Consider the following 18,124-nt stretch of genomic DNA (forward strand, 5'->3'; position numbering starts at 1 on the left):
CACCACTCATCCGGCAGCGGGGCGGAAGGGCTGTGATTATGCACGCGTTCCAGTTAAGGCACTGAGGGCAATGTCGCCTGCCCGTCCCTCCCCGGCTGAGGGGGAGCGGCACCGCGCCCGGGACGGAGGACCTCCGGGCCGCCAGGGGGCGCTGCCCCGCTCGGGCCCGCTCCGGCCCTCGCCCCGCGGCTTCTGGGAAGGGCGGGGCCGCGGCCGCCCCCTGCAGGCGTCACTCCCAGCATGCAGCGCGGCGCGCTCCTGCCCCTGCCGCCGCTGCCGCTGCCGGGCGGAGAAGATGGCGGAGGGAGGCGCGGCGGATCTGGAGACCCAGCGCACGGACGTCGCGGCGCTGCTCAAAACCGCCCTCCGCAAGGGCGACACCTGGTGAGGGAGGAGCGGGGGGGCTCGGGCGGACCGGCGCGGGCGGCGTCCCCCCGCCCCCGGGGCCGCTTGGCTGCCGGAGGGACCGACCTCCTTCCCCTCGCCCCCCCCCAGCCGCTCCCGGGGGCGGCTCGGCGTCTCTCCCGCTGCCGCGAAAGTGGAGGCGGGTGACAAGGGCGGGGAGGCAGTGCTGTGGCACGCGCTTCCCGCCGCTCGGTTCCCGCAGCCCCTGCCAGGCGGGGAGCGGCCGCCTGGGCGCGGCGGGGCCTCGGCCGGGCCCGGGCTGCGCGGAGGCACCGAGGTCAGCGCCCTGCCGGGGCGGGCCCGCAGCCCGCACGGGGCTTGTTTGGGCTGCGCCAGGAGTATTGAGGTGGGGGAGAAGAGCTCTGCTAGCCGGCGTTCCTTCCATTAGCCAGGCTGAAATGGCCCCGGCGTCACCTTCACGTTATCAGAAATGATATCTGGACTCTGGCCTAGGTGCCTTGGTAGCCGTCCGTGGCTGTGACAAACCTTGAGTTTAAATTTTATTGTGACTGTAAACGTGTTAGTTTCCTAAGAAAGAGGCCCTGGAGGTGTGAGCAGGCCCTGATGATACCTTTTCAAAGATGAACGTTTGAAAAATGCGTTTTTCTGGTCAGTCATAAAATATTCCTTAGTGTGTCATACAAATAGTCAACAGGATAATCACGGTTAAATAAGCACCTGTTTTTGGCGTGTATTTGGTAATTGAGCTTCTGTAGTTGTAGTTCTGTGAGGCTAGGAAATTGGACCTTTCTTTAGGAGGGGAAAAAATAAGGAACTGACACTTTTTCCACGACTCAACCTCTTCATCTCTTCCTGTGTGAAACTGTCACCCAAAGACAAAGGCTGAAGCATTAACTTAGAGAAAATTAACTATGAATACACAGAAGCAGAACTAGCCCACCTCATTTCAGCTGTCATCACTTTCTGTTCCAGTTCTATAAAAGACTATATTTAACAGTGTTGATACTGCAGCATGTGTCAGAAGCATACATTCTGATGCATTATTCAAATACTGCTGAGTATATGTTCGGTTTTGGCATACGAACAGCCTGCTCTTAAAACTGAAAAAGTGTAAGAAACTAGAAAAAGGAAATGAATTCACATGGTAGTGTTGAAAATGACCAGCAATAGTAAAAGCGTGCTCAAGCTTGATGTCTTTCATGACTGTTTTTTTTATGGTTCTGTTGGGTAATTCCCAGTTACTAAAACAATGTTTCGAGCAGTTAATATTGTTCAAAGTGATAGTACTTTTATGACTAGTTGACATCGTGACCGAAACAGTAAGTTAACTGTGCTGTTTACTTTTTTTAGTATGTTCACTATTTTAATACAGAAGGATCAGTTATGTGCGAAAAGCTTCTAAATGTTCTGTGAAAATATATCTAGCTGTGATTGACACTGATATAAGTCAAATGTTTTAAAACTGAATAAGCTACAGCAAAGTCCCATTAAGTTTTACTCATGAACTGTTAAATCGAGCTGCATAAATGTGTATGCTTGTGCATTCATAGGATTTATATTTTGACTGTGCAGCTATCTTCACAAATTAAACGGTACATTTAGTCCAAAGGCTTTTGTAGAGGTATTTTGTAAATGGCTTTTTGATCTTTTGGGACATCAGTAAGGAAAAAACAGTTAAGTTGCTGTAAGCCATGATTCAGAATTGCATTGATTCAGTAGTAAATATTGCTGAAAAAAATTTCAAGAATGCCATACCAGCCTGTTCTGTTTGAGCTTGAAAACACTCAAATGCAATATTTTAAAAATACTGGCTTGTACATTGAAAGTCTTTTCCATGTTCTTCAGAATTTAAAATGGAGAGAACAATAAGCTGCAGATGGAAAGTATAAAGCTTTGGGGGTTTTCTCTAAGAAGAAAGCAACTAAAGAATAGCGCAAAGAGAGGCAGATCTTAGAAGCATCCATGACGTGGCTGACAAATTTATTTGTTTGTTCTTCGTGTACACTGCAGAGAGAAAGAAATAAAATTGACTTGAAATGCAACATTTTTAGAGTTGGGTATTGGAAGAATAATTGCTAGAACTAGAAACCGGTTGAACAGGTGGTTTAGTGAGCTGTAGAGTTTGTTCCATTAGATGTATTTAATGGTAGCTTGGGAATAGTATGCATGAAGCTGTATTGCTTCAGTGGACAGACAAGGTTAGTGTCTTTTAACTGCTTCAACTGCAGGGACAAGATTTTGGGCTGGTTTGTTCTAGTGGTCTTTTTTTCATTCTTTATGGCCAGTTAATAAATTAATAAATTCTCAGAGATGGAGGATTCTTCTGTATTTCCATTTATCCTATTTTTCCAAACATACATTAAATAAAAAACAGAATTTTCCAGCAATGAACTTCCTTTATCAGTTCTTTTGAATAATGTTGTCTACTTTTGTTAGTAAAGTCAGTATAAAAACTACACTTTGTTCCACAGAACTTGAATTAATATAAGTTTTACTTCTTGCAGTATTGTCCAAAGGATCTTCAGGTTCTGTGGTTCTTTTCTCTTTAGGAAAAGAAAAAATGCAGCATTTCATTGTATGTCTCACAGTTTTAGCATCCAATACAATTACATCTCAGTATTTTGAAATTCTGCTGGTGCTTGACAAGTGAGGAGAATTGATTTTATGAGGAGATTTTACCCTCTCATGTAGAATGACAAAAATTATTGGTTGTTACAGGTGCAGGCAAATCTGAACTCAGTGTCTTTCACTCTCAAATTGAAGAGCTGTTGATGTTCACCAGATGTTTAGGCACGGTATAATTTGTGTGACCAACTGGTCTTGATGATGTAATTTAATGTCTTTGTAGCTGCAGTGATATTCTTGAGAACCTTGCCAAGCTTTTCTGTTTTTAACAATATCATGGAAGTACAGTTTTCAATACTGAAAGTTATTTGCAATGGAGCAGTTGTGTCATAGAGGGGAAGACCATCAGTTTTTCTATGTGACTTCTTGGGTGATTTCTCTGTAATTTCTTCCCCATGTGAAAGTGTGATTTTTTGATTTTGCCTTTAAAACCACCTTCTGCCCTTATTTCCCTGTAGTTCCTGCTCTTTTGTGGCCGAGTCAGAAATGTTGTCCCAGTAGCTTAGATATGACATTACAAATGCTCTCACACTCTTGCACATATTGACCCTCCATGGTTTAGGACATGTAACCACATTTCTCACCTGCCAGTGAATGTTTTACTTAAAGTGCATGATAGTGACTTAAAAATAGCTAACAGCTCAGCAATCAGTTTTATCACTTTTTCTCTCTCTTCCTTCCAGAGTGTCCCTACTGTGCTTCTTTCATCTATTGCTTGCCATAACAATTTGAGAGCTGATGAGAATATAGAAGACACTTGGACAAGAATTAGGCAGTTACAGTGGACAAAAACTATCACATGGGGTTTATTTAGTGGCTAAGGGAACAAATGCAATCATTAGATGTTTGAATAGGGAATACCAAGTAGCACTACAAATATGTACTGTATACAGAATATATTAGTGAAACCATTCTATTGTCCAGTTCTGGTGTCCATATGTGACAGAAGGTGTTCATTTAGAATAAGTTCAGACATCTCAAATCTAATAGGGAAAGCAGAAGCCTTGCCTTTCAGAGAAGAGCTTGGAGAATCTTTGTCTGTTGAGTTGTGAAATAGTTACGTAAGAGGAAGATGTCTTCTAGGATAAGGATTTTTAGATGAGCAGATAAAGATTTAAGACACTATGTAAAGTGAAGCTAGTCAGGTTTAGGCCAGAAGGAAGATGTTGATTTTCAGCCCTGTTAGCCAATGGATTTTGGTGCCAGTCATCACTTTACAAGAGTGATAAGATAGATTCTTAATCTCTTCTTGGTTTTTAAGACTTGCAAATTAGTAAAACCTCAGAAGTATAATGTTTTTAGTTTTCAGGTGTGTCTGATACACCTCACTTCTGAAATTCTGATGAGTCTAGGTAGAGTACTGTTGTTACCCATGCAGTACATTTCATGAATGGTGAAAAGATATATTATTTTCTTAACCTGTGGGAATTTCATTGCCTTTCCAATTGTAATACTTGGTCACTGAAGAGAGGAAGTAAAAATGAAGTGGGGTAAAAATCCTTCCCAGTGAGTGATCAGTAGGTGTGGTAAGTTCAGCCTTAAGGGATTTTTCCTCCAGAAGTGAATTTCTCCACTGAACATACAAGCATTTTAATTCTGGCTGCAGTGAAAACTCAGGAATCTTGATGAACAGGGCTGCATCTGTAGCCCTGCTGAAAAACCCTGCAGTGCCCATCATTGATGATAGCCTTGATGCTGAAGTGCTTAGCTTTAATGTCATTTTACACTGTGGGCTTCAAAGAACATGCTGAGCTGGAAGGGACCCACAAAGATCATCAAGTCCAACTCAGCCCTGCCCAGGACATCCCCAAGAGTCAGGCCATGTACTTTTTTCTAAGTATCGTCTTCTCAGTGTTTTCCACATTTCATTATCCATCATTGTGTTGTACATGAACAGAATCTAGACTGAATGTTAATGGAAGATTTTACTTGATTTCACTGAGGGCATGATGAGATGTTATGGACCTGCACTTCAAATATTTGGAATGATATTCTAAATTATTTTGAGAACTTCATAAAATGAGAAACAAGGAACACTTATGTCAGTGTTCCAAGGATAGATTAAGAGTTGGATGGGTTTTTATTTTCAAATGAGGTTTAAGTTGCTGATTTTGACTTTTAAACCTTGTGGTTGAAGTTTGATGTTAGGTTTCTCTCTGCATAAGGACTGGTGCTGCATGTGACCAGTAGTTCACAAAGATTTTAATTTTTCTGGATAATATTTACAGTGGAGATGAGTAGATGCATTTTTCTTCTGTTAATTGATCAGGTGAGGTGAAAGCATATTAAAATCATGTTTGTTCCAGGCTTCTGACTGAAAATTGATTTGTTAGATTGTTTTTTAATGACAAGTCTTTACTTAAATGGAAAATTTCTAAGGGTATGTAGACCACTTATATAGTTCTTAATATAAATAAAATGTTCACACTGAAATTTTAACATAAAATTGTGCTCCACTAATTTTGGCTGAATTATACTTTTCGGTTGGCCTCTTGAAGAGGCCGGTGTGGCGTAAGGATGAAGCATGTGCTGCTTAGGCTACTGTAGCACATTATGGCAGTGAAGCATATCACGAGCTGTAGTGAGAATTTGATTTGTTGATTTGAAATCCTGGTGCATTTTGTTGAGCTAAACACTTATTTCTGAAGAAGAATCTGGAATACTTGGATGGATTTCTTAAAAATGGGAGGTAAACTAATTTTTTGTTGTTGTTTTTGACACCTGCACTTTTTTCTTGTGGATTTGCCTGTATTTTGAATAAAATGATGGTGTGGTTTGTGTGATAGAGTAGAATAATTATCACCATTTTGAACTTTAAGAACTTGTTAATTCTGGAAGAAAATTTAATTTAAAGGCATCTATTAATTTTGAGTGCATTTGGTCAAGCAATTTTCATCACCTTCATCAAAGCAGAAATACAAATACAAACCCTTTCTTATGTTCTTACTTTTATAGTTGCAGTTGTGCAAGAACAAAAATCAGATGCTGTGCCTTTAAGCAGGAGTCCTAATTTGCTTTCTGCAAAACAGTTGTTCCACTTTGTCCTCTGTATTGCTTAATCTGTACTCATGCACAGTGAGGAGAGGAAAAAAAAATCCTCACCTATCTCTCTGGACAATTTGCACAGTTTTACTGTTAAAAGTGAAATAGCTTCTGTTCAGAAGATACGATGTCCCAGCAGTACACAGTGCAGAATGAGTGTCTCTCTGTGAAATGTCTTTATTGCATATTAAAGTTTTCTGCTTTGATTTTTAATTCAAAAAGCTGAAATATCAGTCATTATAAACAAATGTAGGTTACATGTTGTTTAATTCTGTCTGTGCATAATGGTCACAAGAATTCAGAAGCTTTTGACAGCAGTGGGAAATATCAAGGTCTTAGTTATACTGTTCAGATATTTTTCTGTCACCTTGGATGCTGAAGTAAAGAATGAATGCTGTTGTACTTGTGTAATGTTTCTGTTATGTTAATTAGGTTTATTAAGGCAAAATATGCAGTAAATTACAGGTGAACTTGAATTACATTAAAAGTTTCAAACCATGGGAGAATTTTAGAAATCAGTTAGTTTCCTGCTAGTACTTTCTTTTGTTCAGTGAAATGTCCATGTAGTAATGCAGCTACAAAATTTTAAAACTTCCATAAACTTAAAATTGATTTTCATTATTTGCTGAGTTTTTATTTAAGAAATAAAGGTGTATTTCAAGTCTTGTAATAGCTTCAGATTTTTGTACTTGTAAGTTGTGTGCAAAGGCTGTAAGTAATCCCATTTTGGGCTGCCTTGACTCTCTACAGTTGATCATTTGGTCATACATAAGGATATGGTCTTTTCTGTTAAATTTATTTGGGTGACCCAGTTTTATTGGGTTTTCATAGCAAGTGTTGGTAGTGGGGTTGCTACAGGGGTGGCTTTTAGGAGAAGCTTCAGAAGCTTCCCCTGGGCCTTACAGAGCCAGTGCCAGCCAGCTCCAGATGGACTGACCACTGGCCAAGGCCAAATATCCCAAATTGAAGGGAACCCATAAGGGACATTGAATCCAACTTCCTGCTCTTTGCAGGACTGCCTAAAGCTAAACCATATGGCTAAGAATGTCTTCCAGGTGATCCTTGAACTGGCCAGCTTGGTGCTGTGACCACTTCTCTAAGGTAGCCTGTTCCAGTGACCAGCCACCCTCTCAGGCTTTTCATGATTCCCCTGTTGCAGCTTCATTCCATTTCCTCGTGTTTTATTCCACTATCTGGCATTCCAGAGGAGTCTAGAATATAAATTGTCCGTTATATATGGTAATCCATTTCAGACAAGCAAGAAACATTTTTATAGAAGAGAGCAGATATATCTGGTAAAGCAATCTGGAGCTCTTCTCAGAAGTAGATACTGGGTAGTGAATTAGGCCAGACATGAACTGAGAACATACTCACATGTTCTGTAGTTTCTGATTCTACTTGCACAAAGAAAATTTTAAGTATACATAATATAACCAAGAAAAAACTCCAAAAGCTAAGTAAACTGTACAGATACTTCCAGTGCTGTCAATACTGAAAATTCCATATTTGAGTGTAATTTTCAGCAAGTGGTATGTGCATGTTTTTGTTTACTTTTAGGTAAAGGTTTGGGAGTATTCCAGTGTTCTATGTTATTGACCAGTTGGCTCTAAGTGACTAGGTTGTACTATTTTCTTCAATTACTGATTTATTAGAAATGTCAGGTATCTGCTGTCTTAGAGTTAACCAGTTCTTTTGGCTGTGCAGTTGTCTTAGTTTTTAAGATTTGTCCTCCAAAGCAGAATATCTAGAAATTTGAGACTGTTCTGGACTTCAGTCTTTATTCAAATCCTCCAGATTTCTTTTACCTCAAAAGATGGGTTGGTTATCCTGTTCACTAACTAAACTGATGACATGCCAGAGAGCAAAATTTGTGTTTCCTGAGATCTTGATTCCATCAGATAACAAACATTTCTTAATCATAATTCTAAAGCAATAGATAGGCCGTACATTTTCACTTTGATGGGGAGTTCTGGGGTAGCCTTCTTAGTCAGGTCCACAGTTCAGAAAACTGCTGTAGCGTTAGACTCATTTGGAACTCCTTCCTGCATTAGGTAATAGTAACAAAAATAAAGGCAAAACATTGTACCAAGCTTAATATACGTATATTTTGGTCTCTATTTTAGTAATGCACGGCATTCTATTTTTGTATCTGGGACAACACACATTACAGGGTAGTGTATCTGGTCCAAGTCCATTAATACTTTTTCCTTGAAAAGGGATCAAATATCATTTAACAAATGAGAATTTAGCAGATGTAGTTCTGATTACTTGAGCTTTCTCTTAAATTACTGGATGTCCCTCATAGGTAATACTTAGTTTTCAGGTGGTTGACTGTGTCATGGATATTATAACATTGGTGAGAAGATAAGTTGCCTTCCAAAGGTTTGCCTTCTCTTGTGCAGATGATGCGTCTTGTTGATCTTGATAAGAATGCTATATTGAATGTCTTTTTAGAGTCAAAAGCTGTAAATTATAAATCTCTGATTATTACTTTTCCCATTAATGCTAAGAAGTCTAGATCTTAGCTACAGAAGTGCTTTAGCAGTTTGATTGATTTGCCTTAAACTGAGCATGGTGTAATCGTGCTCCTTTTTTTTTCCCTTCCCCAGCATAATCTTTAATGTGGCATATCCCTCTTGCATAAAATGAGGGTAGTGTATGGCATTTGAATGCAAATTTCTGGTTTCCCTAATCTGTCTGCAAAAGTAGTATTTCATGTCTTGATCAAGAGCAAGTTCTTGTAATGGGGTGTTCTGGTTTTGGCTGGGATGGAGTTAATTTTTCCATGGTGAGGGAATGGAGCCTGGAGCCCAGCCCTAGGCATGTCCACGTTATTATGCTCTGCCACCCCCAGGGGTGGGAGTCAAGGGCTCCTGCTTGGGGAAGAGAGGTGTGGCTTCAGGAGGAGCAAAGGCATGGCAGGAGGGGGAAGTCCATCCACCATTGTTCATTGTCCCAAGGATGAGCAGGGCATGTCCGCGTTACTATGCTCTGCCACCCCCAGGGTGGGAGTCAAGGCCTCCTGCTTGGGGAAGAGAGGTGTGGCTTCAGGAGGAGCAAAGGCATGGCAGGAGGGGGAAGTCCATCCACCATTGTTCATTGTCCCAAGGATGAGCATTTTGTGTGTAAATCACTCTCTTTTTACACTTCTGTTATTAATATTGTTGCTGTTACTGTTTCTTTTTCTCATCTCATTTCTGTTTCCAGTAAATTGTTACTATCTCAGTCTGTAATGCCCGTTTTTTTTGGGGTGAGGGAAGGGGAGCAGTTCATGGTTTTGGTTTTTTAAATTCAGAGTGCTAAACTGGGGAATACCATTCTTAAACCAGGATAAGAGAGACAATTATAGCTACTGTGACTGTGTTCAACGGTAACTCAAAATAGCTTTTCTCACCTGTACCAGATTTCTGTTGAAGCAAAAGTAGCAGAATGGTCATTAAAACACTTAATATGTATAAAACATAGATATACATGTAACGTGCACATACATGCCTATAGCCAGTAATTTGCTGTAAGAATTCACGTCTATAGTGTCTGCTAGCATTTTTTGAAATATCTATGTGCAAATATTCTTTTCGTGGTGGAATAAATTTTCTAAACTTTTCCATGTAATGCGTGGTACCTCTGCTTTGTGGTAAAGGAACTTGACTGTGCTGTTTAGTTCTTAGCATACTTACATACTTGCATGATTTGTAAGTGGCCTTTCAGCTTTCTTTATACCAGAAATATTAAGCTCTTATTTGAGCCTGAAAAAATTGCTAAATGCAAAATACCTAAATGTGAGGGGAAATGATGAAAGATTTTTTTGCACTTCGTGTTAGGAAACAGCAATGCTACAAAATCTCTGTTAAGGAGGACTCTAAAGAGATACTGCACAGCAAATTTTGGTTGATGGCAAAATTAATTGGATGTGGAAGAAGAAAGCTGATGAAGTGTTGAAATAGATAATGTTGAATATTTAAAATCTAGAACAGTGGACCCCAAGCTTTCTCACACTGTTAAATTTTATTATCAAAAATTTGTATTAATCACTCTGTTACTGGAGTGTGATAAGACATTTAAGACAAAGCATTTGAAAAGTAAAATGATTCTCCAGGAGCAGTAATTTCTTAAGCATCAATTAAAGGCAGTTTGCCTGTATGATAGTTTCTCTTCTGTGTAAAATTATATCTTTGCTTCTTAAGATTGATAGCTCATTGAAATTTAGGTCAAGAAAGTCGAGGCCAATGGGACAAGGCTAGCAGGCTTGGTGGTGGCTGCATTCATAACCACGCACAGTTACAGCTCTTGTGGAATAGAGCTGGATGGCCACAGCAGAAGAGAAAGGGAGAATGCTCTTGGCCTTAAGTACATTCATGAGAATGAAAACTTAGTGTATAAAGGCAAGGGCATGTCAAATTAATCAAATTCTGTTTCATCCTACCATAGTAGCAAAATATTTGGAACAGACAAGGCAGCAGATTATGAATACTTTTAGGAAGGAGAAATAATGCATGATATCTTAAAAAAATAAGTACAAATCTGAGCATCACTGATAAAATTTGGTATCTTGATCTTAAAGAAATTCTGGACAAAAAAGTATAAAATGTAGGTATCAGTGGACTTTGTAGAAGCCAGACTGTGACAACAGTTTAATCTGAGTAAAAATACTATAGAGCTGAGATTCGAGATATAATCTCTTTATATGAAGTGTGATGTTGATAATTATTTGTAGGAGGAACGTGTAGTCCTCTGTCAAAAGCAGAGCATTTACTGTTTGTGTTGATGTTGACTCAGAGGAAGAAAACATGCTCTCTGGTTCTTGACAAGGCATCAGAGTCCTGAAGTTTTTTAAGTTGCACTTGAATGTTATAAATAAAACTGCAGCAGTAGACAATTCTTTACTGAAAGTTCTCTCTCACTTTTTTCAAGGGCTGTCTAATTATGGAGATTTAACTTGAATCTCCTGGATTTGAAAATAAAGAACAGGAATTAAAGGTGACAATTCTTCATGCTAAAAAGGGACAATTTTTTTTTCAGCTTGCTGTTTTTCAGCCTCTGATACCGGTTATTGGCAGTCTTGTAAAATTGTACATGGCTCTGTTAGTGCGCTCTTTAATTGACCCCAGCCAAAGTCCTCACTGGTAGGAGATGCTGATAATGGTTAGCAGTACAGAGAGAAAAGCACTGTCATTTCACAAGGGCTGATGAAAGAATGCTGGTATGTTTTCATGAATGAGGTAGAAAGTAGTAGAATGCCAGTAATTAATACATATGTCTTCTTCCTTTTAAGGTATCTAGTGGATAGTCGCTGGTTCAAACAGTGGAAAAAATATGTTGGTTTTGACAGCTGGGACAAATACCAGATGGGAGATCAGAATGTGTACCCTGGTCCTATTGATAACTCTGGACTTCTCAAAGGTAACTGCCTCTCACTGTGAAATAATTCTATAGTACATTAAGTGCAAAATTGTCACAGGTAGTTCATCTTTTGAAGGTTGGCAGTTTAAATGAACCTCACCATACATAAAGGTAAAAATTTTGGTTTCTTTTCTGACCATGACAAAGAAACTGGAATAGATTTCCCTGGTAAACCACAATTTTATAAATACAGTTATTGGAACTTCTTTGCAATGGTAACAAAACATGTAATAATATAGAAATTCCTGGTTTATAATGAGATTCTGGGCTGTCTTGAAACCTGAAAATTGGTCAAGTTGAAAAAAGGTGGCTTGAGTTCGCTATGATTTCCCTTTTTTTGGTAGCTTAACCAAATTGGTTGATTTAAAATAAGATTTTTTAGTTGAACTCTGAAGCTTATTTCTGTAAATAAGCCCCAAACCCTTACATTAGTTCTGGAACAATTGAAGAAGTGCTATTATTCAGTTCGGTGACTTAAGTTGTGTGGAATGATGGAGGATAATTTCCTATTTTCTTTATGGTCTTGTAAGGATATTGAACTCTGTCACTGCTTTGATTACTCAGGTCTTACTGACTTCGGCTGAAGTGTAGTCAAATTTGTGAACACAGGTCTCAGAATACTTTTCCACATATTTTAATCTTCACATTCTGTATTTAATGTCCAGTATCAAAATACCATTAAAGATGTTAATATTTAATCTAGCAGATACAAAATTGAACAGATAATTGGTTTTCTTCTTTGCAGTTACAGGTAATGAAATAATACTGCTTGTTATATTGGCATGGAGAGTAATACCAGTTTTGCCAACTTTACAGGGCTTATGAGCTCCTGGTTTTCTCAATTTCAAAACTTCTGTAATTAGTATTTCATTATTTTACAAATTGAATGTTATAGATGATTGCACCTTTTATAAAACTTGTTGTACCATGTTCTACTAATTGTCAGTGTGAATGAGTATGTCTGACACTGACCAGTGCCTTTGTAGAAAGTGCTTTATTGTCATATACATCTATATGTTCTTTTCCATCCAGAAACTTTAAGGTCTTTTTGCTCCAGGTGAGTGTTGTGTTTTGTTTTCTGAAATGTGAGGATTTAGATGTTTTGTACATTCTTGTAGTAAATCTTGCTGTGAGGCAGGGATGTTCAGGTGATACAGCTCAGCTGACATGAGATGTAGCAACATCTTTTTATCCTCAGTGAGGTCGCATCTGTTTGTTCTCTTTTTTGTGTCTTCCCCCTCAAAAGTAGGTGATTTCTAGTTGTGTCAAACACTGTTAGTTCATCTGTACCATTTATAACTTAATCTACGTAATCTACATACCTGTTCAGCTTAAAATTACTGTTGTTATGAAGTCTAATTTAGGGTTGGCTGTCCAAATTAGAAGTCATGTTAGCCATTTTCATAGAAGCTTCTGAAAACCTGTATTCTGTTGTTTTGACACTACCAGTGCCCCTTTCAAAATAAACAGCATGAGGGGTTGTGAACTTCACTTTTTGCTCAGTCATGGTTCTAAACTATGGCTCTACATTGGCAGTGATTCCATGCATCCAGTTACCCTCTGACATCTACTGTTCCAGTTGAAATTAAGGACATTAATGCCCAGCAAGTAATAGCTTTTCTTTCACACACTGTAAAGCAAGTCCTCTATACTAGGTTTTCTATGTAGCATAAACTGACCCTGAAAATGCTTGGATTTTAATCTTGTCTTTGGCACATAGTATGCTCTGCTTGCTGTCATGCTGCTCTCCTTAAAAATGTGCATCTGATATAAAGAATAAAATAATCTAAAATGGGCATGCTTTCTCAGATATTCTGCAATGTAATGCAGTGATAAGGAAAACTAATTGAATCTGTAAAAGACTGATTCCAGGAAACTGAAGCAGTATGTTGTGCTTATATTACTTAAATGCTTCTCCCTTGTTTCCAGAACATTTGGATGAAGTGAGAGCAATGAAAAGTAACAGGTAGAGATTTCAGTTAATCTCAACATGTGCAAAAAAGATCGAATATGATGTAATGCACGTGTCATGTTCAAAAGAAGAGATACATCGTCAAAGCGGGCGCAAGGAAGTAGGTATTTAGAGTAGCTGATTGTTCATCATAGAAAACAGTGCTGTATATGAGGGACTGAATTGTCAGAATCAGGGTATCTGTTTAGTGGTTCTGAAAAAAAATTATATTACAAGAAATGTTGGTATTTTTAGAAGGAGATAACAGAATCCATATTACACCTTCTCACTATATAAAATCAGTGCAGAAATACCGTGTGAGTCTTGTGAAGAGTTATGCAGACCTGAACAAGTGCTTGTGGATTTCTCCCCTCATTGTGCTCCCAGTTACAATGTGATGTGATGCTTCCAGACGGAAGGACAGCTGCCTTAAATGTTTGAAGCTCACAGTGGCTCACACCTGGAATAACCTCGTAGACCTAAAAGATAGCTGCTAGTAATAAAGATCGAATGAAAACTAAAAGCACGCTGCTTACATTAAGAGATTGCAAGTTGTCCTTCACTCAAGAGCAGCATCTCCCCTTCTCTGCAAAGAATTTTGTAGTGACTGTTAACAGAGCACATAGGATCCTTGAAATAGGAAGTTGTACTATGCTACTTTCCTAGTCTGACTTAGGGTGAATTACTTCAAAGTTTGTTCTTGAATCTACAGTTAACTACTCATTCTCATTTTCAGCTGTGGAAGTATCCATGATGATGTGGGAATATGTGTGAAGTGAGTGGGAGAAATGAATTTGTTTCTCTGAAAGCTAGGATGATGTATGATAACAAACTAGGTGCTTATGATTGCATGGGAGTATAAAGTTGTCACTCATACTGTAAAGAAAACCACCTGTAATAGGTGTGCTAAGCATGAACTGGATACCGGTGACATAATTGTGACTCAAAATATTTTGTCTGCTCTTTATGTTAAAAATGTTACATTAAAAATTCAAGTACAGAATTGCAGTATTTGAGTGAAAATAATCTTTCTCTTATAGATGGTGATTCTCAGTCTCTCAAGGAACATCTCATTGATGAGCTGGACTACATCCTTCTGCCAACTGAAGGCTGGAATAGGCTAGTGAGCTGGTACACACTGATGGACGGTCAAGAGCCAATTGCACGCAAGGTACTCTTCAACTCCCTGCTGGAATTAGTATGATTCACATATACTCCTGTAAATACACAGATGTTGCACAGGAATTGATTAGCAGACTTTTAAGTCCTAGCCTATGATAATCATATTAAGAACTCCTGCTTTAGTTGCTTATTGATACTGAGTTTTTACGCAAATTTTTAAGGCTTAAACGTGTAATATTGAGGCAGGGGGATGCAAAGAATGACTTAATACTTTCTTTTCCTGGAAGTAAGTTCTCTGAATAAATATCTCAAGAAGAGTTTGCTTTAGAAGCTTATATGGCTATTAATGCAAATGATTTTGTAATTAGGTAAATAATTCTAAAACTGTATTGACTATGTTAGTGAAAAGTCTAGCTCTAATAATGTTAACATTGGTGGATAATTGGTAGTTTCTTTCTGATAAACACTCTGCTCAGCTGCTTGCTAAGGGAGTTCTTTCTTTAACCAAAAAAGCTTCCCTCAGTGCAAGTAGTAGGCCACGGTATGGTGGATAGTGTGGCCCTCCATCAATATGAGATACTGAAAAATTAACATCTTTAAATTTTTTTGTTTGCTCCAAGCTCATAACACCCTTTATTTTTAAAGGTGAGAGGACATTTCACCAGTTTATTGATCATACAATCTTTTTTTGGTTTTGTTATTTCTTAGGATTTTCGATTGAGTGATTACAGTTGCATCCTCACTGAACTGAATTACTTAGTTTTTAAAATACATTTTGGTATATTTATCCTTTATGTGTTGGCTACTAGGATGCATTTTTTTCAGTTATGGGGATCTTTATTTTAATTATTTTTAAATCACTGAAAAAATATTAGGCTTAGAATTTAGTTTTATGGTTCCTGGTGTAATACAACTTTTGTTTCCTTCTTATGACATAAGTATGGTCTAACTGAGTGCATGCTGGCTAACTTAAAGTTGACTCTTCAAATAAATGGTAGATACAGCTGTAGAAGAAGTTTTGGGTCTTCAAAATTAATTTGGCCAGTAATAGAAGTTTGTTAAAGGGTTTTATTATATTTTCTCTAATATGATAAAATAGTTGTTTGGTTTTTGGCTTTGTTTTAAAGAGACATCCCTGAAATGTCTGTCATTTTGTCCAGTTCTGTTAAAGCTGAAATCCATTAAAATAACTCACTTTCTTTAAAGATATATCTGTTATCAACTTGGTATTGTTTTTTCTGAAGATGGATTTCAGTAAACTGCATACTCTTCCATCATCATGGTAAAGTAAAAAGTCTGTAATTTTTTCAGTTAGGGAGGAAAATGGTAGGAGGGAGCAATGAAATTAATGTAATTTCCATTCCACTTGGAAGTAACTAACTGGAAAAATACATGGAGTATAATGAGTGGCCAGGTAAAGTGGCATAGCTTTGTTATTTTCTGCCTGTATGAACAGCAGTTATCCTCAGAGAAGCATATTCCAGTTCAGCATTTTTGTTTCTGATGCTTTTGTTGTTCACCATTTTTTTCCTGTTTGCCATTATGAGTTGGTTTGTTTTTTTTTCATAAACATGGTATTATACTTTTCTTTCATCCCCTTTATAGCATTAGCTATTTTTGAAATGTGGATCCAAATTTTAAATTGATAAAATTTTGTATTTGATCTACATCAAATAATATTAAGACTTCTTGTAATAGGTTGTACTACCACTAGAGTGTCAGTTTTTATTCTTAGAAATGTGCTAGCCGCACTGCATAGTTTGTTTGCTGCCACTATTTTGTTGTGACTCCAGCAGATGAAAACTATTGAGCTGCTCAAATTAAGATGCATTTTTGTTTAAATGCCATGATTGACAGTCATTAAAGGTAAGGTAGGGAATGAAATAATTCACTAATTTCTTCGTTCTTTCCCTATGGCACATACATGTAAGTTATATTTGTACAGCAGATAGCAGATCTCTCCTAGTAATTCGCTGGTGGCTTTATTTTAACCGTATTTGTCAGATGTATCACATATCAGGCTGATGGTTATTTTTGGAGCAGTCTACATGACTGTGCAGTTACACTTTGGAAGATCAAAGGGAAAAACATTTAAGAGGTGACCCTGAATATTTTTTTCTACATTTTACTTTTATTAAAAAACAAATCCTGTATGTTTAACTATTCTGTAATCTGTATTTAAAAAATGAACATAGAATAAACAACTCTAATGAGTAGGTAAAATTTCAAATTAATATATTCATTATTGGAACGTAAGGGGAAGATTTGTAGGTTTTGTTTAAAAATGTGATATCCAGATTTTATTAGTGTGTAGTATATTTTTGATAAGTACTCATAACTGTGAAAACTTTTTCTTGATATTCTGTGGAAGTAATATATCATGAATGTATTTGGAAATAAAAGTACCTTGTGGGTGTTTTTACCTTTTGGTCACATATCTTTGGATTAAGATTGCATATTTGTGATTTCTCCTTTCTACACTTTGAAAGTCATCGTGTTATGTACAGGTAAGACAGTCATCATCATGGAAAGCAGTAATTTCTAGTTTACTGTATTTCTAAAAAGTTATAGGAGAATTTTAGTTCTCATTTTTTGCATTTATTAAGTGTCTTATATTACATGAGCTTCAGTTTCTTGAGGAGTTCTCAAAAATATCTTGAAGTGTGTGCATATGAAAACATACTCAGACTGATATGTGATCCTATTCTGTTTTTCAGGTCGTTGAACAGGGTATGTTTGTAAAGCACTGCAAAGTAGAAGTATATCTAACAGAATTAAAACTGTGTGAAAATGGAAATATGAACAATGTTGTCACACGAAGATTTAGTAAAGCTGATACAATAGGTATGCACAACTATTTTCTAAAAATATGTGATTGGCACTTGTATGTGGTAGCAAGTTCTGAATAAATGTATAGATAAAATGATAGATGGCTATTTTGACATTAAAAACAATGGGAGTAATTTTGTTTGGGTCAAGGTTAAAAGTTAACAGATTGGAATTTTGAGGGGGTTTAATACAACTGTAACAATATAATTGCATGTTTTATTATCTAAGCATCTGTATTAACTTTAGAGGTTTGAGCTTTGAAGAAAGTGAATAGTGTGATGTTGTTTATTGGATTTAATAGTACTTTTTCTTGGCTTTTGATGTGTAAGAACTGTATTTTTATGTGTTTCATTAACCAACACATTTTAATCATATATACAAAGAGAAAGATACATTACAAAACACAAGAAAGAATTTACTTAATTTATTAATGCCTAAAGGTGACCTACAAAGGCAGTACTCTTCATGTTGTGAAGTGGCAGGCCAGACACAATCTTTTACAGTAATTGAATCCGCTATTAAACCTTTAAGTTACCTTTATTTGTATTTATTTTGACTGCTCGTTGAGCATTCTGTCATTGTTTGAAGCAGTATTTTGATAAGATATTTGATGTTGAAATATCTGAACATTTTCAAAGATATTGCTCCTCATTTTTTGGTGTGTATTTGTGCATGTGTAGCTGAGATAAGAGTCTTTCAGTCGTCTGTATTTGTATAATTTTGTACTTCATGCAGAACTGTACTTTATGCCCTTGGCACTGTATGTCCAGCCATCACTTTGTTTATATT

At 37.5% G+C, this 18,124-nt stretch overlaps 1 protein-coding gene across 5 annotated transcripts in view; it reads left to right on the forward strand.

Moving 5' to 3' along the window:
- The first annotated feature begins 227 nt into the window (after window positions 1-227).
- The window catches only part of USP15 (ubiquitin specific peptidase 15), a 60,983-nt gene continuing 43,086 nt past the window's right edge, over window positions 228-18,124 (forward strand). For 4 of the 5 annotated variants that reach the window (XR_005629545.1, XM_039726665.1, XM_039726666.1 and 1 more), the window contains exons 1-4: window positions 228-384; window positions 11,306-11,433; window positions 14,425-14,555; window positions 17,224-17,350. Coding sequence is in view for 4 of the 5 variants with exons in the window: in XM_039726665.1 (XP_039582599.1) it covers window positions 296-384; window positions 11,306-11,433; window positions 14,425-14,555; window positions 17,224-17,350 (475 nt within the window). In the remaining variant the exon portion in view is untranslated. Of the gene's footprint in view, window positions 385-11,305; window positions 11,434-14,424; window positions 14,556-16,542; window positions 16,605-17,223; window positions 17,351-18,124 lie in introns of those variants that run through there. The other variant, XM_039726667.1, reaches the window with a different exon arrangement.

This window comes from Passer montanus, unplaced genomic scaffold (assembly GCF_014805655.1).
Source record: "Passer montanus isolate IOZ18808 unplaced genomic scaffold, ASM1480565v1 scaffold6, whole genome shotgun sequence".
In the NCBI taxonomy this organism is placed as follows: domain Eukaryota; kingdom Metazoa; phylum Chordata; class Aves; order Passeriformes; family Passeridae; genus Passer; species Passer montanus.